Source organism: Podarcis raffonei, chromosome 17 (assembly GCF_027172205.1).
Source record: "Podarcis raffonei isolate rPodRaf1 chromosome 17, rPodRaf1.pri, whole genome shotgun sequence".
Taxonomy (NCBI): domain Eukaryota; kingdom Metazoa; phylum Chordata; class Lepidosauria; order Squamata; family Lacertidae; genus Podarcis; species Podarcis raffonei.
In genome coordinates, this window is record NC_070618.1 from 40,688,487 (window position 1) to 40,716,217 (window position 27,731).

Sequence of the window (27,731 nt, forward strand, 5' to 3'; positions counted from 1 at the left end):
GGGTAGAAAGTCAGCATCTGGGCTGTTGGGCTTAGGAGACTTACAAATACCTGACTTTGAAGGTTACGAATGATAAATGGCACAGTAAGCCCTGTGTTTTATTGTGGGCCTCTTCCTGGAGCCAGGGACTAAAATCAACAGGAAAAGGCATCCTATTTATCGCGTGAATGAAACTCTACTTTTGCTTTATAACCCCCAGCTACCTGAGCTCTAGAATATGTTCATATCTCAAATTGTGAACATCTCTCCCTGCCCCCGATCTTCTTTTTAATAGATAGACAGACTTTAACTTAATGTGTTTAATGAATGCTTATGATTCAGATTTAAAAGATTGTAAGTGAAGGTTTTAACATGTTTGTATTAAACTCAAGATTTCATTTTAAGCCTGGTTATGTTTTTTCAGAGACAGAATGATTTTTTAAAAAACCCACATCCAATCTGTTAATTTTTCAAAAAAACATTTTTTAACTATCAGAACAGATACACAGGCTCCATTCACCCATAACAAAACGTAGCTTTAGATTGAGTAGCGAGTGTGGCTTGTTGGGGAGAAACAGGCTGCAGCCCCCGTTTTGGAGGCAACAGGAGTTCAAGGCAACCTGCTTATCCTGCGCTCACCAGGAAAGGAGCAGAGCGGCAGCCATTGGCCAGGGGGCAGCAGCACACGGCTTGCTCCCAGTAAACCAGGGCAAGCCAAAAGCTCTGGCTCATGGCGTGTGAACACAACTGTGGACAGGCGTCCCTGCAGGTAGGTAGGTGGGATGGTGTGGTGGTTTCGACCAGAGGGTGCCATTTGCAGTCACTGAAAACACCTTGGGCCATCCCTGGAAACAGGGCAGAATCTCTTATTCCAGAGGTACTTTTCGCCCCTTTGTCCCACACCTCCAATAATACACAAATTTCTTCTTATCATTTCTCCAGTTTAATATCTTGGTACATATATAACTCTCTTTCTCTGCATAATATATATATATATATATATATTTATATATATCTTTCTATTGGTTTCTTTCCAGCCACAAAATGTGTGCATTTTTTCAGCAGGTTTGAGGGTGTTTTTTTTATATATTTATATAATATATTTACTTTTGTCTTTTACACCACTGATCCATTGAAACTTTGATCCACACAGAGACAGAATCACAGCAATAGGAAAGGCCTCTATCCCCATGGAAAGAGTGTGGGAAAGGGGATGCACTTTCCAGACAAGAATAAATAACAAAGAGATAACAAGTTAGCACTTTAAATTGCCCTCCCCAGATTCCTTGAGTGGGGAAGAAGGAGCATCTGCCTGGGGAGAAGAGGTTGAGGGAGAGAAAAGGGGTGCATTACGCAGGGGCTGCCTGGACACCCCTTTAGTCTTCTCCCTCCCCAACCCTGGCAATAGGTTGCAAACACAGCTCAAAGCGTCATGTCACAACACGTCTACGACACGCGACTTTGCAGCTACCAGACCATCACGCGTTGAGTGGCATTCCCTCTCCCCGCCCCAGTGTTTTGTTGTGTTTTTTTCAAAGGGGGGCAGGGGGCAGGAAACACAACTTTAGAGGAAAAGGGAATCACAAAAATATAGTGGGGAGTTTCTCTCTTGAGTTTATGTACAAATAGGGAGTGGGAGGAATCAAGCTCTGGGTTTTGAACATTGAATAAAAAACGCCCCCTCATGTCCAATGGGTGCTTGTCTTTCAGCCACTGACCCAAGATGGCGAAAGCATCCCTTGGCTACAGCGGCAGTAGTATGGCTGTTCTCTGAGAAGGTCGGATCCATGAGTGGGGATGAGGGACTACGGCCAGGCGGGGAGTGGGGTTAACAAATCTGGGTTCGAGTTAGAAGTGAGGAGAAACCTACTAAACATCTGGACTCCCATGGGAAGTGGCGGCGCTCCTTCCTTGTCAGGGACGATCTAGCTGAGACTCCTGCATTGCAGGGACTTGGACTAGAGGACCCTTGGCGCCTGCCCAGCTCTACCGTGCTGTGATTTGACGCTCTCTCCCCATCGGTGGCCGGCTGGCCCTCCGACCCACAGGGGCAGCGGATCAGAGCATCGGCCAGCATCCAGCTCCGACCAGAAGGGAGAGCACGGCTGGTCCTGCCCACTGCCTGGAAGCTCCCTGGCAACAAGTGGACCTCAAACCACAACAGTCATGGGAACACTGCAATTAGGGGTAGAGGGGGGTAGGTAGGTAAACCGGGTTTAAGGCTTGCCAAGTATACTGTTCCCAAGGGAAGGAAGGTGGGGGGAGGCTGCCAATCGCTAAGGGGTCTGTGTGAAAAGGGGGGGGACCTGTAGCCGATGTGGTGGTGGTTGGGGAAGCAACCAAGAGGGACACTGGGTGGGTTGGAGGGGAGCGCATTGGCGCTAGATTGGCTTATTCACAAACAGCAACACAAACACCTTTGTGGCCACAAACACAGACATGGCCCAGGAGGGGTCCCCTCCCTCGTGCTATGTACAGAGATCCCCGGAGACCCCTCTCCTCTCCCATGGACCCCGCTCTGGGGGCGCCCCCGCCCCCCACCAGCATCGGGGCCAGGAGAAGAGAGCCGGGCAGAGTTTGCATATTCATGTTAGAAGAGACGTGGACTTGAGAAATCTCCAGCCTTGGCTTCAAGGAGGACTCCAGGGAATGCAGGCAGGGCGATGCGCACTGCCAGGGTGTGTGCTGGGCAGCATCGCCTGTGGGGGGGGGGGGGCTCCTCTTCATGGGGAGGAGGCAGCAGAGCAGACAGAGAATTGGTTTGATGAAACAGGGAGCTGGGACAAATTGATTTAGGGTGGGGTGGGAAAATATTTCAGAATCCAGCTTTGCAGACGATAGACTTGTATAGAATTATTTTCAACAATGACTCCACAGTCAGAAGCATCACTGGACACACAAAGCCCTGCCATTCATTTGGCCCCGATCCATTCTGGCAGGTATGGTGACCTTTCAGGCTGGCTTTCCAGCCAGAGACGTACCCAGGGGTCTGCCAGTTTGGCTCCTGCCATGGGCGCTGCTTCGGAGCGGCCAGGAGCTCCCCCCTCACCTGCGCCAGGGAGCCAGGCGCCCCTCTCTTGCCAAGGCCCCCCCCCGCTCCTCCCTGGCCCAAGACGGACAAATGGCAGGGGCTTGTGCGTCCCTTGCGGCTCCTGCGGGGGGTGGGGTGGGGGGGCTGCAGGAGCGAGGAAGGGGAGAGGGGGGCAGGGGGCGCGGGGGTCCGGGGTCCCAGCGTGGAGGGGGGAGTCTCTCAGTCGGAGAAGAGGCTGGCGAAGCTCTGTCGGAGGCTGCGGATGCTCTCGGCTCGCACTTCGTCCTGACTAAGGCTCCCCCGCGGCACCGGCGCCTCTGCAAGGGGGAAGGTATTGGTCAGAGACTGGGACTTGCTACGGGGCAGCGGGGGAGGGGTGGGGGGCAGGAAAGAGGGGAGGGGGAAAGGGGGAGGAGAGGCGGAGAGATGAGAAACACACTATTAATATCAGGCCAGGCAAGAGAAACTTGCGTCTTCAAGAAATGCAGGGGGGGGTGAGGGGCAGGGAGAGAGACGGGGGGGGGGTTGCGTTTGGGAAGCATCCCCCTCCTCCCTGGGAGAGTGAAGGAAACAAGCACCGCGCGCTGAAGGAGGCACGTGGGGGGGGGAATGCAGTTCTCTGCGCCCCCCGCCCCTCCCGCCCCCCTCGAAACTACAAGGGCCAAGGACGGCATGTCCAGCAGGGGGAAGCAGAGAGCAGGGAATGGCCTCGGGCTCCGCGAAACGGAGCAGTCCTTCGAGGGAGGTGAATTCTCAGGCGCATCCCTCTAATTCGGATGCAAGGCTTCTCCAGGTCAAGGTGTGTGTGTTTTTTGCAGCTTTTCCAATTTCAAGTAGAACCCGTTGCCTTCAGAAACGTGAGAGGAAGCCCCAGGCCTGCTGGCTTTGTTAAGGGATGCACTAGATGTGCATGGAAACATTTTTGGCAGGAAGTCAGGCTGGAGGGGGTGGAGAGGTGGGGTGTCCCCTGAAACCCCAAGTGCTCAGCTCTCTGGGTTTGTCTGCTGCCCTGGTCCCAGCAGCCTCTTCCCCCTCTTTTATCTTTTGTGATCCCTGGGGTCATGTAACAGTCTGATTATGTGATGACACCACGGGCATACCCCCCAGGATTTATTGGGGCAGGGGCAGAACTGAGTTATCTGTGACACAATTGGTCAGTTAAGTATTTTTATTTATTTGCTTGATTTAGGGGGGACAGCTGCCCCCCCAGCTAGGCCCATGGATGGCACCACACAGCCAATCAAATTTAGCTATTGTCATTACAAAGCCAGGGCAGTACTTCCCTCACTCTGAACAGGCAAACACTTTCACCTTATTTCCGGTGGAGGGCTGGAGGCGTCCTTTTCACACGCAGCTCAAGTGTTCATGAAAAGCACCCACCTACCCTGGTTTTAACTTAACCTAATGCAAACACCACAGCTTAAAACTCCATCAGGCCTGAGCTATGCACTTGGCTTTCTAAAGTTGATTTTCAGAAGCAAAATCTGAAATTCAACATGGACAATGTTAATTCTGAAATGTCACATTTTGAACAAATCATTATTTGAAAGCAGTGTTGCTCTTTAGCAGGGTGATTACATGAACAGGGGAACCTAGTAACTCAGTTCTGTTTCAGGGGTGTGGTGGCTTTCCATCTGGAGCTTCCTTGCTCTCACTGATAGCAAAGGAAAGCTTGGAGAAATGCTGGACCCAGGAGCCCTGGAGGCTTGTGAGAGGGTAGCTGGGAAGGGCTTCCTGTGGGCAAGGGAGCGTTCATTCCCAGCTCCCCCACCCCGCCACTCCATTCTCTCTCATCTTTGTGCAATTCCCTCCCTCCATCCAGGAATTTCAGATTCATTGGTAAGAGGGCAAAAGCAGAAACTATTCTGCAGCTATATGCAAATGCACTTACTTTGCATAGCTCATTCTGCACAGCATTAGGGTGGCATCAAGGTGCACACAGCTCTGTTGAGGCCCCATAGCACCTGAGAAGCTGGCCCCCACTGTCCCCCCCCCCAGCATCCTGCCAAGTCACCACACCCAGCTGCCCCCCAGCTAAGCCGGCAACACAGGCAAGGAGCCATGACTGCTTCCAGCTGCCTTCCCCGCCCTCCCCAAGGAGCCCCGGAGTCCACCGCTTACTTCAGCTGGGGCTGGGGGGGAGGCAGGTCCTGGCTGGGTTTCTGGGCCACTTGTGGTTTGCCTTGGCTTGGTGGAGGGCGGCCGCCTTGTTGCCCGGGGCCCCTGGGGCCCTGCCCCTGAGTGCTAGGCCTTGGCTGCTGGGTTGTGGGAGGTGCTGGGCGCTGCTGCTGTGCTCCTGCCCCCGGAGGGCGCTGCTGAGGTGGGCCCCCCTGGCTGCCCTGCCGTGGATGTTGCCGTGGTTGACCTCCAGCCGCTGGGGGGCGCTGTTGTGGCGGTGGCGGCGGCTGCTGCTGTGGCCCTGGGGGCCCCCCGGAGGCTGCCTTGGGTGGGCCTGCTCCCCCAGGCCGCTGCTGCTGCTGCTGCTGCTGCTGAGGGGACCCTTGTTGCCACGGCTGCTGCCCGCCTCCGCTGGGGCTCGGACCCCTCTGGGGCTGGGGGGACTGTGGTGCGGACGGCGGGCCCTGCTGGCGAGGCTGCTGGGCCCCCGGGCCGGGCTGGCGTTGCCCCGCCGGGCGCTGCTGTGCCTGCGGCGGAGGCTGGTGGGTGGTGGGGCTGGGCAGGCGCTGGCCCATTGGGGGGGCCCCTGGCTGAGGGGAGAGGCCCGAGAGCTGCTGGCCTTGCGGGGGAGGGCGCTGCTGAGAAGGAGGGCGCTGGGAGCCCGGAGGCGGGTGCTGCGGGCCTCCTGGCAGGAGAGAGAAGGAGAGAGAAGAAACCTGTCACAACTGAAATGGGTCCTCAGAAACCCCAACCCAGTGATTATGCACACACAGAAGGCTTCTGGTAGGGAGAGCCCACAACTTCCCAAGTGAAGCAGACTCCCTGGGGGGGGGGTTCTTGCAGGGGGTTGGATGAGACGACCCCCGGGGTCCCTCCAGCTCTACGATTCTAGGATTCTAAGCCTCTCCCCCCAGCTCCAGACTTATGAGCCCTTCTGCACCCTCGTGTGAGCCCCAGTTCCCTGGCCTTCTTGATGTTGTGTCCTTACCCTGTGGCGGGGGTCTCTGCTGGGCTGGAGGGCCTTGTCGCTGCCCAGCTGGAGCTGGCTGAGCCTGAGGACAGAACCAAAGTGAAAGATTAATGGCAGGGAATGGTCAGAACCACACTCCCATCTTCTTCTCTCAGAGGCTGGACATTTCCATACCTTCTGGCCCAGCCGGTGCCATTCTCCATCTGTGTTTCGCCAATCGTCGCCTGCCCAACAGAGGCAGGGCTGGAGGAGCCTGATGGCCTCCCAACATTGTGAAGATGACAGCTCCCACCACTGCCACTGTGGTCTTAGTCTTGTTCCTGGCTGTGAATCCTTCCCTAGCATGCCCATGGGGCTGCTCACGCCCAGCACCGTCTGGGGATGCCCACCTGACCAAGCACACCAAGAGAAGAGACATGGGCAGGTGGGTCCCATGGGACTTCTGCTCCATTGGATCTCCTGGGTAGGCCCCCATCAGCAAGTGGAGCAGAACACAGAACATCCCATAATCAGGGAAAGAGCCAAGGGAGACACCTTTCCCCTCTCTCTTGTTTTTGTAAAATATGAAGAAGCTGCTCTTCTACGGAGTCAGAACAGCCTCTCCCCAGAATGGTGCCACAGCACTGCCCTTTGCCTGCCCAACGTTGTTGGGACTACACCTCCCAGTGCCCTTGAACCCTGGCCACGCTGGCTGATGCTGGGCAACATCTGGAGAGCACCAAGTTGGGAAAGACTGAGGTGGAGCAACCATCTACTTGTTGGTCACAAAGTGTGGAGGAGAGTCAGAGAGGAAGATGTGGTTTTCTCCACTTCTCCTAATAGCAGAACTTAAGGCACTCCACTGAGCCTGAGGGGCCACATGGCTCAGCCAGGGAAGGATTTACAGCAGGAATGGAGGAACCAGGTGCTCTCCAGTTGTGAAGACCACAATTGCCTCCTCCCCAACCATTGGGCATGAAGACAGGGGCCGAGAAGAGCTAGAGTTCATCAGCATCTGGTGCTCTCCACGCCAGTGCCCCCATCCTGCAGCCAAGCAGTGCTTCTCAGCTACTTGAGTCCCCCTCACTCAATAGGGTGACAAAGGTTGTGTACACACCTAACCTTTGAAAAGCACAGGACTTTTGTTTCTTCACATGGCACTTTTGAACACAGCAGTTTGCAGTTGTGCACTCCTGTGTGCGATAACGTTATCTAAAGCAACAGTGACTTCCATGTTGTCTGCACACAAAGGTGGGCATATTTCCAACTAGTGTGCAACAGTGCGCTCTATTCCCCTCCTCTTGTTTAGTGTTTCCACACACCTTGTTTTTTAAAACAAAAACAAACAAACAAACTCCCAGTCTTTTGAAAGTGTTGCTTTCCTGATGCACCGAGGATATTTTTCAGTATACAGAGGCAGATAAGTTTACCACTTCCTGCTTTGCCTATTTCATTCATAGACAAGTTAAACATGGTGCGGGGAGCTGCGCAGCCCTCCAGCATCAGTAGTTCTGTCCCACCTGGAGGCACCCTGAGAAAGCGCTCTCTCTGGGTGGGCTTACATAGGCAGGAAGCGCTTGAATTGAAAAAGGTATCTAAATATACCTTCTTGAAGAAACCAGAGGCCTTTCTCTTGGGCATGGTCGGCCAATTGGTGTTAAAGAAGGACAGAACGTTTTTTATGTATGCCACAACAGCAGCAAGAATACTCATTGCAAAGTATTGGAAGACGCAAGATTTACCCACTCTGAAAGAATGGCAGATGAAGTTGATTGACTGTATGGGATTGGCAGAAATGACTGGCAGAATCCGTGACCAGGGAGAAGAGTCGGCAGAAGAAGATTGGAAAAAATTTAAGGACTATTTACAGAAATATTGTAAAATTAAGGAATGTTGAATGATGTTGGATTGAAATTAAGTGGTTTCTAGCTGTAATGGTATAATAATGGTATATAAAGGAATATGAAAAAATGGTTTTTTATAAGTAAAAATTTAAGGTTATAGTAATCTAAGATGTTGGATAGAAAATAAGGTGTTTTTATAAGCTGTAATGCTTTGAGATAAGGATTTGCTGAACAAATAATTTGAATTGGACTACAAGAAGGGGAGGTATGAGGAGGTCAGGGAAATATGTCATTGAAAATCAAGTATTGTGAACTATATGCATTTTTAAATTTTTTTTGTTTTTTGTTTGTATAAAAATTGAAAATTTTAATAAATATCTTTTTTTTTTAAAAAAAGGAAGCGCTTGAGTAGTGCATTCTTGGCGCAAAGCAAAATAGCGGGGAAATGGGGTGACGAAGGGATGATGTGTACAGCACCCCCAAAAGGCACCTGCATTGATTGCCAAATGCATGTGCTCATGCTGTGTGTGTGCAGACACCCAATGACTAGCTGAGAGGACTTGAAGAGGCAAACAGGTTTGCCAGTAGCAAGGAGCCACTGTGCATTGACAGAACCTCTGGAGGTAGCTATGATCTCTGGATACCAGGTGCTGGGGATGCTGCTTCTGACTCCACTTGTAAGCTTCCCCGAGGCATCTGGCTGTCCAAGGCTGGAATCAGGACACTGGGCCAGGTGGACTCTTGGTCAGATCCAGCAGGACAGTTTGTGACTGTGAATGTCAGCTCTGACTGGCAACGCGTCTCTGGGGTCTCCATATCCTGAGCGCCACGTCACCTTGACCCAGCAACCTTTTGACTTGGGAAGATGTCGGGGCCTTGCAAGCAGTGGCACATGCACTGGGCTGTTCCACGGAGCTACAGCACAGAGACCCCAGGCCAGAGCCCCAAGGTAACCACAGCCATGAGTGAACACACAGTTCCGCACAGTCCCCTGCTCTGCCATCTCTCTGCCTATGGTCCCTTCTCCTTTGCTTTTGAGGAAGTGATGAATAATCATTCCATATACGGACACACACAGTTGTGGTGATGAGGTGAAAGCTGCAATCCTATCCCCACTTCACCTAAAAGCAACTCTGCAGAAGTTCATGAAAGTTACTTCTGGTAAGAGATGCCTGGGGATTGTGCAGTGAAAGCCTCATCTCGGGGAGCGTAAAGGGGAAGAGAAAGGAGGTGCAATACCTGGGCATGTTGTCCTGAGGCCGAGCGCACAGGCGAGGGCACAGGTGTGCGAGGGATGGCCTGTGCCATGCGTGTCAGCACCAGCTCCACTATCAGGTGCTTGTCTTCATCCTGGTGGTCTCCAATTAACGGCATGGAGGATCCCACAACCTGAGATAAGAAGGAGAAAGAGCAGGTGGTGATCTCCTTTCCCAAATCAGGCTGAGTGGGGAAGCAGGAGGGTCTTTTGCAAAAGGTCTGGGGTGGGGAACCTCATCCCTCCAGGCATTGCTGGACTACAACTTCCATCATTCCTCACCATGGGCCATGTTGGGTTGGAGCTGATGGGATCTGGAGTCCAATAGTACAGGCTCCCCATCCCTGTTTTAAATGAGTTATGTAAGATACACCCAGCACACAGACAATGGGGTTTCCCAAGGCTCAAAGCCAAACATGTAGATGGAGACAATCAGGAAATAAGAAATCAAGGGATGTCAAATACAGCCAGGCTTAGCATGGCACAGTAGCAAAGAGGCTGTGCTGAAAACAAAAGGTTCCCAGTTCAAATCACGCGTCTGAAGGGGCCTTGCCACACACACACTATCCCTCCCTCCAAGTCTGGAGATCGTGATGATAAGCCACATTACAGGATATTTGAGGAAAGGATTACTGAGAAAATATGTATAAAAGCGCTAAGCAGTAGTATTAACAGAACCGCATGAGGCCACGGGTGGTGACTCAAAAATGCAGCCTGATCCAGGAAGCCAAGAAGTCGCTGGCTGGGATCCACCGTGGCCCCGCTGACTTTTAGCACTTTGTCGCCTTTAGAGGGCGCAAGTGCGCCCCCCCCCCCCGGACCTGAAGGCACATGGGAAAGGCAGTGTGGGGCAGAGTGAGGGACACACCACCTCTTGTCATTCTCAAGGATGGATGCGGCTGCAATGGCATCCAATGGACTGGCCAGCTGAACGGGTTTTCTCAATGTGCAGCAGAGCTCTCCAAAGCAGGACAGCACATTAAGCACAGGTTTAACCACATGGGGTAAAAAACAAGACCTGCTACCTTCAATAGATTTAATCAGCAGATTAAACAGCTCAAGCTTTCATATGTGTGGTCCCATTTTATTCAATGAATGCATTTTTAACATAAAACAATTTTTTGGGGGGCAGGCAGCAAATTAAGGACATCTTAGTCTATGGGGAGCTATTTTGGTTCTTGTGTGTTTATGCAATAGCAAATGAAGAACAAAAAAGGTCTTTCATTCTAAGAATGAATGGTAGTTTCAAACTGTGAGTAGGTAATATCTCCAAAACATGCATTTTAGGGGTTGCAGTTTTATCCCCGGCAACATCTGAGGAGCTCAGGCCAGGCTGCGTGGAGCCAGCCTCCTTTAACTCACAAGAACCTGATGAGGCCTGGTAAAGGCAGGAATAGGCCAGAGGCCGCAGCCCAGCTTCGCAGCTGAGCAGGGATTTGGAGCAGGGCCTTTCAGCCGGCAGAGCACGAGGCTCTTCATCTCAGGGTCATGGGTTTGAGCCCCATGTTGGCCAAACAAATCCGGCATTGCAGGGGGTTGGACTAGATGACCCTCATGGTCCCTCCCAACTCTCTGCAATTCTACGATTCTATGGTCTGTGGCAGCCTATCCACAATGCCAGCCTGGATCTCTGGTAAGGCCTACACACTAAAGGTCTGAAGTTCATTTGCGTTGGTTACAAATAACAGACAAAAGGTAGATTGCTCACTCAAAAGTCTTCAATTAATCAACAGGCTTCCTTTAAAAAGCAATTTGCAAGCTGATTCATATTTAGGGCAAGTGGGGGCGAGAACCATGCACAGGCAGGTGCAGGTGCCCAGGTGCCCAGCGCCTCACCTCAATGATATGGTCCCGTCCATCCTTCCCATGCAGAGCCTCCACAGCACAGATGTCCAAACCACCAAAGATTTCTGAGCAAGTGTCCACCCATAGCTTGTACCTGTTGGTGAATCCGGGGGTCAGGGGAGGGGAAGAGAGCAGCGGTGACTCTGAGCCCGTGAGGGGGAGCAAGTGAGAGCCTCTGTCTCATTACCTTTAGCTCTGGCAATTTTTAGACAGGAAGCCCTCCTCTTTGCCAGACCCTGGATGTAATCCACTCCCCTTCAGTTCCCAGTCATTTTCGTTTTTAATATAATTTTATTTATGATTTTCAATTTGCAAAGAACAAATAAAGACAAAAATACAAATTATTATATATACCATGTTTTGACTTCCCTCCCCCTCTTTCTGTGGTTCCCTATGGTTATAATACTTATGCTGCATTTCCAAACTGAACCAAATTCTTCTTTATCCCATATACAGTGGTACCTCGGGTTACATACGCTTCAGGTTACAGACTCCGCTAACCCAGAAATATTACCTCGGGTTAAGTACTTTGCTTCAGGATGAGAACAGAAATCGTGCTCTGGCGGCGTGGCGGCAGCAGGAGGCCCCATTAGCTAAAGTGCTGCTTCAGGTTAAGAATAGACCTCCAGAATGAATTAAGTTCTTAACCCGAGGTACCACTGTAATCAATATGTATTTTATACCACTGCACGTTTTTACATCAATCCTGCTCATGATTTAATCTGTTTACAATAATTTTGCAAATATTCAATAAATGATTTCCACTCTGTATTAAAAAGTTTACTGTCTTGGTTTCTCATTCTTCCAGTAAGTTTCCATCTTTGGGCAAAAATTGTTCCCGGTCATTTCCACCCAAATCAGAGCCCCATCTCTGATGCTTTGCCACTTACCTGTCCGACATGGCTATTTGCTCCAGCATGGCAGAGCCTGTGTTGGTTTTCCAGTTTCCCGAGACGGAGGTTCTCCTGCCATGGGAGAGAAGGCACTGTTAGTGTCAGGAAGGTTGCAGAGAAAGACTTGATAGTAGCAGGGAGGCAAAGGGACAAGGCAATGACTGTAGGGAGAAATGGTTTTGTTTCTCCACCCACAGGAATACGGAAGAATGCCCAGCAGCACCTCCACTGACTCGTGACATGCCACAGAGGGATCACTGTGGGCACCTGTCTGTCCTGGGGTTGATGGAGTGCACCACACCCTCTCTATACTCCGGCACTGAGAAGGCAAGCGGGGGGGGGGGGGAATCACAGGGCAGCATCTCAAAGGGTGCAGAGAAAGGCAAGCAGGAGCAGGCCCAGCCCCAAGCTCACATGTAGGCCTTGTAGTTGTTGCCAATCTTCTGGATGCGGACGTCATATTTGGCATCAATAAAGGGCTCTGAAGTGGCGTAGGTTTTGGTGAGGGCCACCACACTGGCAATGTCTTGGAAGTCATACTGGTTCTCCACCTTGACCTGTAAGCAAACGCACAGAAGTGTCCCCTTGCCTCATTGCGCCCCACGCAAGCAAAGCCCACTCCCCAAACAGTGAGCGACTCCTGGGGTTCTGCCCCTTTAAAAACCTGTCCTCGACTTGCACACACACAACAGCCACTTGCGGTCACTTTTCCACAAGCTTCGTTCATCCAAATAATTAGAGGAAATCAAAAGGTGGGCGTGGCCCATTCCCCCAAGCGCCAGAAGCAAATTTTGTTTTATTATTTTAGGTTGGAGGTGGTTTGAAAGAGGGATCACTAGGCCTGATGTGTCTTCATGCTCATCCCACTTTTGCCCTCAGGCCTACAGGATTTCACAGAATGGTAGAGTTGGAAGGGACCCGAGGGTCATCTCGTCCAACCCCTGCAAGGCAGCAATATTTTTAAAAACTGCTTGACCAGAAGTGGCCATGGACAAAAGAGTGGCAATGGGTGTGCAGATGGACCCCATGCGAAGCAAAGCCTGTCTCAAACGAGATCCAACTCTTTTCTAGACTGTTCATCCAGGCACTTCCAGGCTGTTGCTATTTCCAAGTGGGATTCAACTGCATTCCAGCAAATTTGGGTTACAGAAATGTAGCTGACTGAGTGCAACAAACTTGCTTCCCCAAAAGATCAGACTTTTTGCAATAAGGCAAGTGGCTGAGAAACACACTGGAAAGTGTAGCAAAACAAATCAGAATGAAGGAAAACCTCCCTGCAAACAAATGCTGATTAAAAGATCAAGCACACATGCCCAGTGCATACAAGTGTTACAGTGCAACTGCAAATGGCTCATCAAATTGGTTAAGGTTCCTTTGGTCGCTCCCACCATTCCTTGGATCGTACTAGTAATTCTAGAGCAAATACATGTTGTCCAATCTCCCTGCAAGCAAATCAGGACGAAGAAGCAGGTCATCTAGGAGCAACCTCTGCTTCCAGCCTTTAAAAAGCAGAGTTCCCTGTGAGTTGCAGGGCAATGATGTGGACAGAGAAAGCAACTACAAAATGTTGCTAAGAGGACAGACTCACACTGGGAGGGGTTCAGGGAAAGAGAGTGGATTCCTGCTCAGCTGCCCTCCCTTCTCCTACTGATCTGGGAAAGAGAGCCCTTGGGGACCCCAGAGGCAAACTAGGGAATTATACGAGGTGCCACAGTTTCAGGGGTGTCTGCTTCGGCCATGCAATGCTTTGGAGAGAAAGCACTTTTGGAAGGAAGTGCAAAGGAGGAGCTGAACAGCTCTCTTGTCTGGGTGATGGTGGCCTTTGCATTCCAAGCAAGGCTGGCCCAGTCTAGTCGGCAGTACAAAGAGCTGCCTGGAGCATCAAAATTCAAGAGGTAAGCAAGAGGGGAGAGAAGCTACTTCACCAAGGTGGCCCACCAGACAGGAGCTCAGCTTGAGGTATATTCTCTAACATGTTCTTGACACAGTAATAGCGCATTTGTGGTGGATTTTTTTCATGCGTTCTGAAATGCTTCCACAACACTAACACATTATTGCTGTGTGCTGAATGAAAGCGGGACAAAAATAAACCAGAACATTTGTGGTATAAAAAGTTCTGTACTTTCAGCAGGAAGTTACAGGTTGGGCACGGATTGGAAATGATGCTGAGTGACTGCACCCTAAACTTAGGCAGGCACAACCTGAAAGTGGATTCACATGTGACTGTCCTGATAGCATCCGAAGTGCAAGTCACCCTAAGTGTGCAAAACACATAATGCCTGGGAAAACGGAAGAAAACACAACTCTCCTTCCAGAATGGGGCAGCTGATAAATCAGCCCACTTGAGGCGTCCCACCAAAGGGCACTGAGCTGGGCTGCATTCTCGCGCCTCTTGGGAGAGAAGTTATACCACTCACCTTGCCCATTCCGGAATGAGCATGTCCCATCTTCACCACCACTGGGTACTTGGACGTTGTGAGCTGGAAAGAGAAGTCAGAAAAGGGGTGGTGATCAGCACATTTAGCCACAGGCCAGCAGTTTGCCGGGGTGAGCACTGCTCAATGATAAATGTGAATTCACAGGCTGACACGAAACAAGGGACTGCAAACGTTACAGAGAAGGTGGTGAAAAAGTCATTCAAAGATTACAACAAAATGCAGTTTAGTAAGGATGCCTCACAAAAAACAGCAGAACCAAATGCACCAATGTAAGGTCCAGTATATGCATCAGTACATGTTGTTTGATTTCTGAACATTGGCACCTGGCAAGCTGACAGCGCAATCTGTTCAGAAGTTCAGTCCCACTGAGTTCAGTAGGTCTTACTCCCAGGTAGGTGGGTATAGGATTTGGAGCCTGAATGTTGAGCTAATTCCACTGGAAAATACAGAGTCAGGTGATACAAAACTTCTCCCAGGTTGGATTTTTTTACCCATATGAGTTATCACTTGATGTGGTGGTTGTCTAGTGATGAACACACATGCAAAAATCAGCTCCAAGTTAGGGACAAAAACTTTAGGTAACAGTCTGCCCAAGGAAGATTTACAGCAGATGAGAGGAACCTTTGGGCCTCCAAAGGTTGCTGAACTACAGCTCCCATAATTCCTGCTTGCTGGGCTGATGGGAGTTGCAGTTCAGCAATATCCAGAGGTTCCCCACACCAGATTTACAGCCTCTGTCTGTCTGTCTGTCTGTCTAGGAAGCCACTTTTGTTATTGCTGGCATCTGTCTGCCTCAAGAGACAGTGGAAGAGTGCACCATTGCAGGAAAAGTCAAGCCATTCTCCAATGGGAGACCGATACAGAAGAGACATGTTTTATTGCAGCTGGTGCAGATCTTGGTGGCTTTTGTTCCTGGCAATTGTAAGGATGCAAAGTATGGAATGGCAGTCCAGCAAAGAGAAATCTTGATGCCATGCTTCAGAAGTGGCTGCCTAAAGAGGTCCCAGCCCCACTGCATTGCTGTTTTAGGAACAGCAGGGAACCTGTGGCCCCCAGGTGTTGTGGGACAACAACCCCTATCAGTCCAAGCCAGAATGGCCAGTGGGCAGGGACAATGGGAGCTATAGCCTACCAACTTCTCTGGAGGTCCGTGGGTCCTTCCCCACCCTAGCTTCATGTGCTTGCTTTGGGACACCCCCACCCCCAAAGCTATTCCTGAATATGGTGTGGAGCTGCTTTAATAATCGCAGCACAACTTTAAGGCCTCACTCAGAGCGGTGTGTTCCAGGAACCTTGTGGTTCAGGAAAGATGCTGACAGAGAGGAAAGGAGTCAGTGGAGAGAAAGGCTGGAGATGAGAGTAAGAGCTGATCTCCATTGCAAAAGGAAGGAAGGAGGAAGATGACCAAGTGAAAGATCTTAGAGATCCTAAGGAATGCATACAAGAACGAGGGAGTTATCTGTACTTCTTGACGTCTTTCTTGTACTGGCTCTGGCGTAGGTGTTTACAGCACTCCATGCATTTGAAGTGGGGTGTGTGTGGGAGTCTCCCTATCTTATCAGGCCCTGAATATGCAAGCCTGGCTCCAAAGGGTGCCTAGGTTGGGCAAGACCTGGCCCTGTCTTGTAGCCAAATAAGGGCAGACAGTGTATAAGAACATTGCGATGTAACGTGTCCCATCTTTTGCAAGCGAAGAGGGCCCACTGAGGATGCCTTGCCTAACGTCTCCCAAAATTTAGGAGGTAGCATTGCAAAGATCCATGGAGACTGAGATCTCACCACCAGATACTCATCCTTTGCTCCAAAAGAGGGTGGATTATTTTGCTTTGTGTGCTTCTGTATTAATTATGGGAGAAGGACTTTTCTCTTGCCAAGCACAGAGACAATCTTCTCTCTGTATAGTTTCTGCATAGCCTGATAACGGAAGGTGTTTTAGGGGCTGGTAGCTACTCCACCTGCCTGAGGGCCCCTCCAGATGGGTCCTTCATTGCGAGTGTCTTCTGCACCATCCCCTTGAAACAGTCATAGTGCATGAGTGGTGGATTCATTCCACTTTAGTGAGGGTTCTGCAATGCTCCCCCAAGGCTACCATATTATTGCTGTCCAGAGGAGATGTGGTGCAACAAATGTCTGTGGGGGAATAAACCAGAACATTTGTGGTATAAAAAGATATGGCAATTTCTTGAGAAGTTATGGGATATACACTGGTTTGGTGTCAGGCGGCTGCCAGCAACTCCCATGGCCCAGGAACGTACAAAGACGAGGAATGTTCTCACCGTCCGCTTTTTATTCAGTATTTACAGAGAGAGGCTTTAGAACGCAGCCTCTTGGATAGTGGCGTTGTCCCAAGTGACTCTCCACTTCCTCATTCGTCATCCTCATCACCTCCTCTACGGGTGTCACTAAGTGCCCTCTGTCTTTGAGCTCTTCGGGGGGGGGGGCTGGAATGCTTTCTAAAGACACGGAGTCCATCAGCTGTCAGCCCCCTGGTGCTTCCTCCTCCTCCTCCTCCTCCTCTGCCATTATTTCCCAGCTTTTCCCCTCATCTGCCTCTCTCTCAACCCCCTGTTGCAATTCTGAACTGTCTTCCTCTTCTCTGGAAGGGTCAGGCTGGGGAGGTGGTCTTCACCTTTCCTCCTCTGCCCACTCCCTGACATTTGGACTGAAGCTATGTGACCTCCCCAATACATTTGCAGACACAAACAGCATTGGAAATGGCATGGAAACATACGATGGCATGTGACTGCCCCAAAAGCATCATGAGCACAAATCATCACAAAGGATGTCTGGAGGGGCCCCAAGCAGAGGCAGAAGGGGTTCAGCTGCGACAGAGAGAGAAAATTGGAGGTTTGCAGGTGGCTGAAAAAAGGAAGCTGTTGCTTTTGAGGAACTGATAATTTGGCTGTTACAATGGGCTGTCTGGATGCCTGCTTGCTTCTTGGCACCCTCCCCACTCAAACACAGATGCACATAAAGAAAAATTGCACATTTGTAAATAAATAGATATTATGAAAATGCCACAAGTCTTCCGTGCAGGAAACGGACGCTGAAAAAGGCTGTGCCGTAAAACCTCTCACCATTTGAGGAAGTGGGAAGTGCCAGGCAACCGTGTCATCCTTTCTTTGTACAAATTCAGCCCCATCACTCATCATGAGTAATACTAATAATGAAAAAACTCTGAAGTTTTCTTTTTTTTAAGGCAGTGCAACCATACTTCACAATCATCACATTGACACTCAAAGCATTTTAAAGCAAGAGGAAGCTCTAGGAGGGTGACGAAAACCAAATGACACTGTGCTTCCTAGGACAACCCCCCAGTGCAGGCTGACAACAGCTTGTGCATAAAAAGCAGGTTGTAAGAATCTGGAGGGCACAAAACAGGAAGGAGCTGGCCTGTGATTCAGGAGGGTCTGACGTAATGCTTAGATGCCAAACTCTGTAGTTAAGGACAAAGAGGGGCAATGTGTTGGTTGCCCAACAGACCTTTGTGTCTAAGCCCCCAGCAGACCCCTTTATTTTTCTTCTGCACCTCTCTTAAGGACCCTCCAGACTGGGGTGGGTTTGGGGGCAGGCAGGCAGTGCCTTCTGCAACCTGGCGCTGGTGCAACAATAGTGGACTAGCAGTGGATTTACACTGGACTGTCCGCACATCCTTCTGCTTTATCAATTGTTCTGTGATGCTTCCCAAACATGATTGCTTTACTGCTCTCTGGAGGGGCGCTACTAGTGCTATAGCGCGCACGCACACACAAAATAAAGCAGAACATTGCAGAATAAAAAGTTACAGGATTCCACAGGAAATTATGGAACATGCACTGGCTTGGAAGTATTATCTCTGCCCTGCAAGCACAAACAGTACTGAAAGTGGGATCCTGTATCCTCCCCCCTGAACTCCACCAAGAGCACAAATAATCACAAATGCATATTAAAAAGTACTCTTGGTCTCCTCTCTAGGGAATTGCAAAGATGGCAGCATCACATCTCCTCTGTCTATTCTCTTGGAGTGCCACGGGGGGTGGGGGGGAAAGTGAGGTGCCCAGGTTAGTGTGAATAGGATTGGAGCCTTATCCATGGTGTGGAGGGAAGTTTCCCCAAAGCTTCACCCATCGGGAGTGAAAAAAATGAAATTACAGGACATAAAGAGAAAAGTTCTACACTTTCATGCTACATTTTGCAGGCAAGAGTGCCCCAACTTTGCCTGTCTATGTGTACAAGGATTATCAGAACAACTCTTTAAGGCAGATCAGGGACACGGGTGGCGTTATGGTCTAAACAACTGAGCTTTCTCGGTGGTTTGAATCTCTGAAAAGGGGTGAGCTCCTGTTACTCTGTCCCAGTTCCTGCCAACCTAGCAGTGCAAGTAGATAAATAGGTACCACTGCGGCGGGAAGGTAAATGATGTTTCCGTGCACTTTGGCTTCTGTCACTGTGACCCGTTGTGCCAGAAGCGGTTTAATCATGCTGGCCACATGACCTTGAAAGCTGTCTCTGGACAAACACTGGCTCCCTTGGCCTGAAAGTGAGATGAGCGCTGCATCCCATAGTTGCCTTTGACTGGACTTAACCATCCAGGGGTCCTTTACCTTTACCTAAGGTAGATCAGTATTAACAGCCCTGCCCATACTGAAGCTTTGGGGAGGGGAGAATGAGAGGCCCAGTTGCTTGAGGCCTTCTAAGAAGTTCATGGCTTAGGTGATCTTCAGACCTGCTCTGCAGCACAGCCTCTTATTCCCAACTCTCCATCAGCACCCTAGGACAGTATCAAATTTATAGGTAACAAGGCCTCTGAATTTTATTAATTCTGACTTCAGGAATACCCTGGCCTAAAGGCTGCACTGTCACCAAATTTTGAAGCAGAAGGGTCATCAGCATGAAACCCGTTTGCACATTTCCATGACTTACATTTTTATTTTTTATTTTTACTGCAATACATGCAGCAGAAAGGCGGGATCAGCTGCAACTTTCTACGGTCTGTTTAAAATAAATACTGGAATGGGGGGAAAGGTGAGATCCTATCAGATGGAGCTCTCTTGTATCTGGATTTTGTCTCACGTGCAGCCCCAGAACAAGCCCTGCTGAAATAGAAGGCCTGAGTGACGCGCCAGCAGGCCGGCCAGTGGGGGGGGGGCTGTGTGACCTGCCAGTGGCCCTTCAGTAGGGTTGGGTGAATCTATCCATTTCAGTTTTCCCCACCTTCTTATCTTTCCAGGCTGCAGTTCAGCTCCCCACACTTCCACACCAGTGTAATATATATTACAGTGCTTTCTTCTGGGGGTACTCAAGGGCACTGTAACAACTTCATGGTCAGAACCGGTGCTTCTCTCTCTCTCTCTCTCTCTCTCTCTCTGTGATGTTCTCATAAAAATTCATCAGCATCTTAATGCGAATTTCCCTTAATGTATATATTTATATATATATTGAATTCTGCCCAATACACAATTTTTTGCGAGGGAATTTTCCTAATATTATATGCATTTACACAAACTGTATTGTATTATCATTTCATTTAAAAAATCATTTCATTATATGTGTTTACGGTATATGCAGGTTTTACCCTAATATATGCATCCCTAATACTCAGTAGCAAACCTCAGTTTGTTGAGTAATGTGTGAGAAGTCCCAGGGAGGTGCAGCAAAGCCTGGCTCACAGACAAAGCTTCCCTGCCTAGCTTCCAAATGCATTTCTCATCCTCCATACCTGAAATGGCTGTGCACCTAAAACCCCTTGTGTGAACTACCCCAATGCTCATTTCAACTGAGCAGCTCATCAACATGAGGTAACTTTCATTTGCTGATGGCAAAGCCAGATAACTGACAGTTAAGAGTGAAAGTGAACTATGTCTAACCATTTTAAACTGATTTCAACACTGGTACTGAGCTGACAGGTCAATAAAACATGAAAGTAAAAGATGAGTTGTTGTTCTGAGCCTGCTAGTTAGAGCAAAATCGTAGGTTGTATTCAGTGCAAGTCCTACTCAGCACAGCACCATTGAAATTAATGAGCCTCTAAGTTAGTCATGTCCATTAACTTCAATGCGTCTACTCTGAGGAGGACTAGCAGTGAAAACCACCCAATAGATGGAATTCAGCATTGCACTATGGTGAACATTTCATCTGTGCAAGCGTTTCTGTATGCCAGACGGAAGAGCCCCTCTTTCTTCCTCCCCTGCCCTGTTCTGGGGGTTCTCCCAACCCCCACAAACCAATTTCAGGGGGGGGGGAGAGGGGGGAATCCCCATTGTGCAAGTGGAAGTCCTTGCTCAGAGCTTCCACTGACAGGGGTCATTAGATGAATCCCGCTCAGCTCAGACCTAAAAACATGGCGCTTCTGCAAGCAAGCAATTAAAATGCAGGCATGGCCCCCAATGTGACACCCCCAACTAGGGTGCAGCAGGGTGTGGTAGTGGGGGGTGGGGCTTCAACAAAGCACTTGGTGTCAGTCCTCCATTTGTAAAATGGGGGCATTAATGGCGTCTCTCCCTGAGTGATTAGAGATGTCAGAGATAATCACTGTGACGACCTCTGCATTCCTACCCAAAAATTGGCTTCACAATGTTTATTACGGTAATGAGATTGAGCTGGTGCCACAAGCCAACCTGGAAACACAGGAGAATGGGCCAGCAGAGCCACCTCCACAAAGCCGTTGGGGTTAGGATGGCCTTTAAGATGGAGCAAAGGAATGAGCAAAATAAGCAGGAACTGGCCAAGAAAGAGGTGGTGGCACGGCAGGTGTGGGATGGCAGAGGCTGGGTCATCTACACACCATCACACAGGTATTTGTCAGAGACCAGGCTGACGAGTACTGCTCTGATGAAGAACGGTGGCAGCCTCCCCCTCTTCCTGCTCCTGGCCAGGATCCTCAAGCTGCACAGGAGCAGGAGAGCAGTATTGATTTGGAACAATGGTTTGCTGTGGGACACAGTTCGGAAGACAACAGTTGGGAAGAACTGGGGGGGGGGGGGGGAGAGACAGCTAGAAGAGGAAGAAGAAGTGGATGCTCTCTGGAAAGCATCCAGCCTCTTAGTCCAAGGGTAAGGAGATTAGATAAGGTGGCTGAACAGAAGGCCAGGTGGCAGGGAGATCAAGTTGCAAGGCGTGGAAGTGACGGGAGTAACGGGAACACCGTCATTCCGAAAATGGTTGCTTTGTAATCAGTTCAAGACCTATGATGAGCATGATTCCTGAAACCTGTATCTCCACTATCACATGTCATAAATGGTCTATTTCACCCCCGTAAATGCTGGCTAGATCCTAAGCCTTGGCATTTGGTATGTCACACATGGTGCACAAATCATTGCCTGCCAGAAACAACAAGCGTAGCTCAGATCTAGAACAGAAACAAAATGCTAACAGTGTTTGAAATTTGATGAATTATTCAGATCTTAAAATGGAGGTTTTGGTTTCAAGATTTGGTATCAAAATTCAACAGTCATGTTTCAAAATAAATGGCTCTTGTACAAAATACAGCAGTCAACTATTTGAGGATTTTTACCAAGCCAGAATTAAGATTGCCGGAAGAAATATCAACAACCTCAGATATACAGATGACACAACTTTGATGGCAGAAAGTGAGGAGGAATTAAAGAACATCTTAATGAGGGTGAAAGAGGGGAGCACAAAATATGGTCTTAAGCTCAACATCAAAAAAACGAAGATCATGGCCACTGGTCTCATCACCTCTTGGCAAATAGAAGGGGAAGAAATGGAGGCAGTGAGAGATTTTACTTTCTTGGGCTCCATGATCACTGCAGATGGTGACAGCAGCCACGAAATTAAAAGACGCCTGCTCCTTGGGAGAAAAGCAATGACAAACCTAGACAGCATCTTAAAAAGCAGAGACATCACCTTGCCAACAAAGGTCCGTATAGTTAAAGCTATGGTTTTCCCAGTAGTGATGTATGCAAGTGAGAGCTGGACCATAAAGAAGGCTGATTGCCGAAGAATGGATGCTTTTGAATTCTGGTGCTGGAGGAGACTCTTGAGAGTCCCATGGACTGCAAGAAGATCAAACGCATCCATTCTGAAGGAAATCAGCCCTGAGTGGTCACTGGAAGGACAGATCGTGAAGCTGAGGCTCCAGTACTTTGGCCACCTCATGAGAAGAGAAGACTCCCTGGAAAAGACCCTGATGCTGGGAAAGATGGAGGGCACAAGGAGAAGGGGACGACAGAGGACGAGATGGTTGGACAGTGTTCTCGAAGCTACCAGCATGAGTCTGACCAAACTGCAGGAGGCAGTGCCTGGCGTGCTCTGGTCCAGGGGGTCATGAAGAGTCGGACACGACTAAACGACTAAACAACAACAAACAACAACCAGTTCAAGATAATGTTTTCCTGTTTGGATGCATGAACGAAGGACTGAATAAAGGATGGATGAGGTTTGTACAAAATGCACTGAAAGCAACTGTAGGGGCTCATTCACCCTTCCTCTGGTCCTGCTGCTTCTCCTGGGGAAAACCATTCTTAGCACTCAGTTGGAACAAATGGCAAGTCGGGTTTTCTCCAGATTGACATTTGCTCCCATTTAGCACTAAAGAGTGGGCTTTCCCTGGGGAAGGAGTGGGGCAAGGGGGAACCTGCTCAGACCCTGTGCCTAGAAAACACAGGAAAAGCAGAGTGTGGACGGACCCCATGTCAGCTGTCACATACTGGTAAATACTGACCACCACAGCCTGGCGCTGGTGATAAACCAGATTGCTGATCAATGTCAAATCCTAATATTGAACACAAAATAATAGCTGGGTGCCCACACATTTGGAGCATATTCATCATCCAAATTCACAGAGGGTCACTCTTATGGGCAGGTTTCATGTCCTGTTTGTTCAGAACCCCTTCATTTACTTTCTGTTTCAAAGGTTGTCTTCCTATCAAGCACATCAATTTGTTTCCCCCCTTTTTTTCAGCAAAAGGAAAGTAAGTGAGTCCTATCCTGGGGGTTAAAGTAGGACACATTCCAAGTGGAGATAAGTTGCCAGTTCTTAAAAACGGAAAGGGATTAATCACAGGCTGCTCAGAGAAACAAGGAATTTCCCATCAAGACCAGACATTCTTTTGAGGGCAGCAATTTTGAAACCCACATGCTAACATAAGACTAATGATCCCTGTCATCAGTGGGTCCAGAAAACTGATCCAACAATAGGTAGTTAATTAGCAGTTTTGGAAAGCAATCAAGGTATTTGACAAAGTGCTCAGACTATAAAACAGCTGGACCTATGATGCTCTATGTGGTGGAGTCAGATGTGATCCAGATCAGCTGACAGTGAAGCAACACAGACTGCAATTTGACTGTTCCCTGTTCTGACCACCAGGGGCAGTGACACATTGGTGGTAGTTTTCTTGTTCTTGTTTGGCAACACCCCTGGCTTGAGAGTAAAAGAATGAAAGCCCCCTTGAGCCTCTCTAGCACCTGGCGCCTGAAAGTGTCAGCACCACCTTTAATAGCTAGATAAATGACAATGAAATTGCAGATTTATTTCCAAGAGAACAGTAAAACAAAACAAAAATGCAAGTGTCAAAGGAATCATATGCAACATTAGAGTCACATTGTTGGTGTCAATAGTTCGTGCTATTATGAACTGCCATTCTATTATTATATTCCAGTGGGCATCAGGGCTTATAGCTCCCTACTTCCTGGAAATCTAGGGACTCAGCTGCAATGCAAATGTAAAGCAGTGGGGGGGGGGCTGGACTCCCCTTCTAGTTCTGGATCTCCCTTCTAATTCTGGGGTGCCAGACATTGACTTAAGCATACTAAAATTTAAGCCATGTTAAAAAATAAGATGTCCCAAGGGTGGTTGCTATTCTAAGAACCCACCAGCCCTTTGGACAGAATGAGCATCTCTCTGTGGTTAAAAAGCTAAAGCTAAAGGACCCCTGGATGGTTAAGTCCAGTCAAAAGCGACTGTGGGGTGTGGTGCTCATCTTGCTTTCAGGCCGAGGGAGCTGGTGTTCGTCCACAGACAGCTTTCCAGGTCATGTGGCCAGCAGGACTAAACCGCTTCTGGCTCAACGGGATACCTTGACAGAAACCAGAGCGCACGGAAATGCCATTTACCTTCCCGCCACAGCGGTACCTATTTATTGACTTGCACTGGCGTGCTTTTGAACTGCTATGTTGGCAGGAGCTGGGACAGAGTAACAGGAGCTCACCCCGTCACAGGGATTTGAACTGCCAACCTTCTGATTGGCAAGCCCAAAAGGCTCAGTGGTTTAGACCACAGCGCCACCTGCATCTGTGGTGTCACCAGTCTGGTAAGTAGGCACAATCCTACCAGATACTGGCTATTAATCATATCCAACTTTCCTGCCAGTACCATTCAGTCCCTGTTCTTTTTCTAGTTACGATGAGCAGAGAAGACACTGCCTTCAGCCATCTACCACAAACTGGGGAAATGGCGGCTCATCATAGGAATAGGACCCCAAAGGTAAAGAGGAGTTTCAGGAGCTGAAGTGCAAATTGAGAGAGGAAGACCAGTGGGTGAACATCCTGGGAAGCAGATGGGTGAGGAGAAGAAGAAGAAGAAGAGTTTGGATTTGATATCCTGCCTTTCACTCCCCTTCAGGAGTCTCAAAGCGGCTGACATTCTCCTTTCCCTTCCTCCCCCACAACAAACACTCTGTGAGGTGAGTGAGGCTGAGAGACTTCAGAGAAGTGTGAACAGCCCAAGGTCACCCAGCAGCTGCATGTGGAGGAGCGGGGAAGCGAACCCGGTTTCCCAGATTACGAATCCACCGCTCTGAACCACTACACCACACTGGCTCCCAGTGCACAGTAGTGCAGCGAGTGCAATCCTACCCGTACACATGAAACCCCCTCTCCAAGCTCCATGAGACTTACTTCTAAGGAGTCCTTGTGTAGAGTTGCACTGCTGGTGTGTCCTTTGGGAGGTATTTTGTTTTTATCTTTTAAAAGCAACTGTGGGGGAATTCAAAGCCAGACCACACTATGTCTGTGGTCTTTCATCTTTTCCAACATGCCACAGCTCAAATGAAAACCACCCTTGTCAACCCACGGGGGCTGCTATTTGCGCCAGGAGGCAATGGCAGCTTCTCTTTTGATGCAAATAGCTGCTTGGGGAGTGGAGTATCCAGGACCCCGGACAGCGAAGGGCCATACAGCTCAGTGGTGGAGCATCTGTTCTACATGTGGAAGGTTCCAGATTCAATTCCTGGCATCTCCAGGTAGGGCTGGGGAAAGGCTGCTGCCTCAAACCCTGGAAAGCCATTGCCAGTTGGATTAGACAGTGCTGAGCTGGAAGGACTGGTTGTCTGACATGATCCCAGGCAGAACCCTATATTCCCTAGTCACAGGGGTAAAGGTCAATAAAAAGCTTCCCTTCTCTCTACAGCCCCAGTCTTGACCCATCACACAGATATTGGAGGCGCTCCTCAGACCATCACTATGTTCAGGTAGGTCTCAACTCTTTCCCCACAAACTGAAGGTTGCACAATTAAAGCTGGCTTGGACTTCCTGCACAACAAACCAGCTTCTCCAAAAGATCAGACCTTACTTCTTCTGTTCTTTTGCCATAAGGAAAACTAATGGAAAATGCACCAGAAAGTGTGGGGAAACCCTTGCTTGCCACAACAGCCCTCCAAACTCCCTGCAAACAAATCAGGAAACAATTCAAGAAACAGGTTGCCTGGAAGCGCCTTGGGGATGCTATTCACAAAAAACCAAACCAAACCAACAAAGAAAAAACAGGCACAGCCAAACTACGCATTTAACGTGAAGCTTCGCCTGAGCTTGAGTTTCACAAGCTCTCTGCTGCATCAGAACTGAATTCCCCAAGTGCTTGAAAATTCCCATGCTGGTTCCCACTGGCCATCATAGCTGGACAGGAAGCCCTACAAGACCCCAATGTAGTCCCATTACATATATAATCCATTTCTTGTGGTAATTGCTTGAGGCAACTCTAGTGGCTGGAAGCGCCATGGGAAGTGAGATGAGAGAGAGAGGACGTGATCTCAGCCAGCAGAGCCTACCAGCAGCCCTTCTGCCAAAGCTTCCCTTCTCCCAGGCTGGGGCCCCACCTCACTCGGCTCATTCCCATTCAGAGCGGTGGTGCCCATGGCTCTCCCTGCTGGCCTCCTACTGAGTGCCTCTTCTGCCGCACCGGACACCTTCTCCCAGCCCTCAGCTTTGGCCTAGAAACCAGCTGGTGCCAAACGTCTGCTTGGCATTGCTTCAGCTTAGGAGCCAGGAAACCAGACACAGTTTATAACACCTCAGAGTGCAGTGGAAGGAAGATACGTTCTCCACCGCAGGACTCCAAATAAGGAGCAGAAACCTTCTCTGGTTGCATCCAGACCAGCAAGGGGTGCTGGCTGACCAGACCAAAACTGGTCCAGCAAATCTTTTGTTTTCTAAATGTCCAGACTAGTTGCCAGGGGTTTTGCATCAAAGCCCACAGTGCTGTTTTGCTTTCGGAGATTGTTTGGGGCTTAAAATCAGCACCAGGATTGTCACTGAGTGCTTGTGCTTGAATTGTACAGAAGAAGGAAGACTGAGATCTATTGGGAGATCTCTGCGCCTGGAATAAATCTAAAAGGTGCAAAAAAGTAAATCAACCATTTTTAATAACATAGATATGGAAGGATTTGAAAAGTGTACAATAAATCTCTGACCTACGGAATATGCAATAATGACCAACCATCGCATGTGACTTCACAACACCGAAAAGCAGTGTGCATAATATCACATCAGTGTATTCTAAAATATATAGCTGTATCTAGAATACATTGATGTGATGATACACAGTGTCTGAATCATTCTTTGCTAAGTTTTCAAATCCCACTGTATCTATGTGATAAGAAAGAATTGTGTTCATTTAGTTCCTTGGCTTTATTTGCTTTTTTGTATCTATTGATTGTTCAGGGAATATTCTCTAGGTTTGCTTTTGCAGTAGATCTGCAAGGATTCCTGACTCCTACTCATTTCTCCAACAACTTTCCCCCACCTAAACCACACCGCTAAAATAAAGAGGGTGAACCAAGGGAATGGACCTCCTTTGTGTTCAAGGGCTGAGAATTTGCCAGATCCGTTCTCACCCCATTTCTTCCCTTCTCCTGCACCTTATCTTCTATCTATTAAATCAGAACCATTATATTATATTAATCTAATTATTTCTATTACTCACAGCTCCAATCCTGCTCATGAAGTACGGTGGCATCTCTAGATAGATAGATAATACTTTATTCGGCTATAAGCCCACAAGGTAAAACCAATCAATAAATAAAATAGCATTTTACATTCTAAAATTTTGTTGTTTAGTCATTTAGTCGTGTCCGACTCTTCATGACCCCATGGACCAGAGCACGCCAGGCACCTCTGTCCTCCACTACCTCCCACAGTTTGGTCACACTCATGCTGGTAACCTC

General features: G+C 49.0%; 1 protein-coding gene across 3 annotated transcripts in view; it reads right to left on the bottom strand.

Moving 5' to 3' along the window:
• Window positions 1-3,177: 3,177 nt before the first annotated feature.
• Window positions 3,178-27,731, bottom strand: part of SYN1 (synapsin I) — a 114,151-nt gene continuing 89,597 nt past the window's right edge. Inside the window, exons 6-13 of one of the 3 annotated variants that reach the window (XM_053370362.1) lie at window positions 14,332-14,394; window positions 12,329-12,471; window positions 11,912-11,986; window positions 11,013-11,115; window positions 9,161-9,310; window positions 6,117-6,180; window positions 5,132-5,813; window positions 3,178-3,365 (exon numbers count right to left, since the gene is read on the bottom strand). In XM_053370362.1, coding sequence (XP_053226337.1) covers window positions 3,230-3,365; window positions 5,132-5,813; window positions 6,117-6,180; window positions 9,161-9,310; window positions 11,013-11,115; window positions 11,912-11,986; window positions 12,329-12,471; window positions 14,332-14,394 — 1,416 coding nt within the window. In that variant the 3' untranslated portion in view covers window positions 3,178-3,229. The remainder of the gene's footprint in view (window positions 3,366-5,131; window positions 5,814-6,116; window positions 6,181-9,160; window positions 9,311-11,012; window positions 11,116-11,911; window positions 11,987-12,328; window positions 12,472-14,331; window positions 14,395-27,731) is intronic. The other 2 variants (XM_053370364.1, XM_053370363.1) reach the window with 2 other exon arrangements.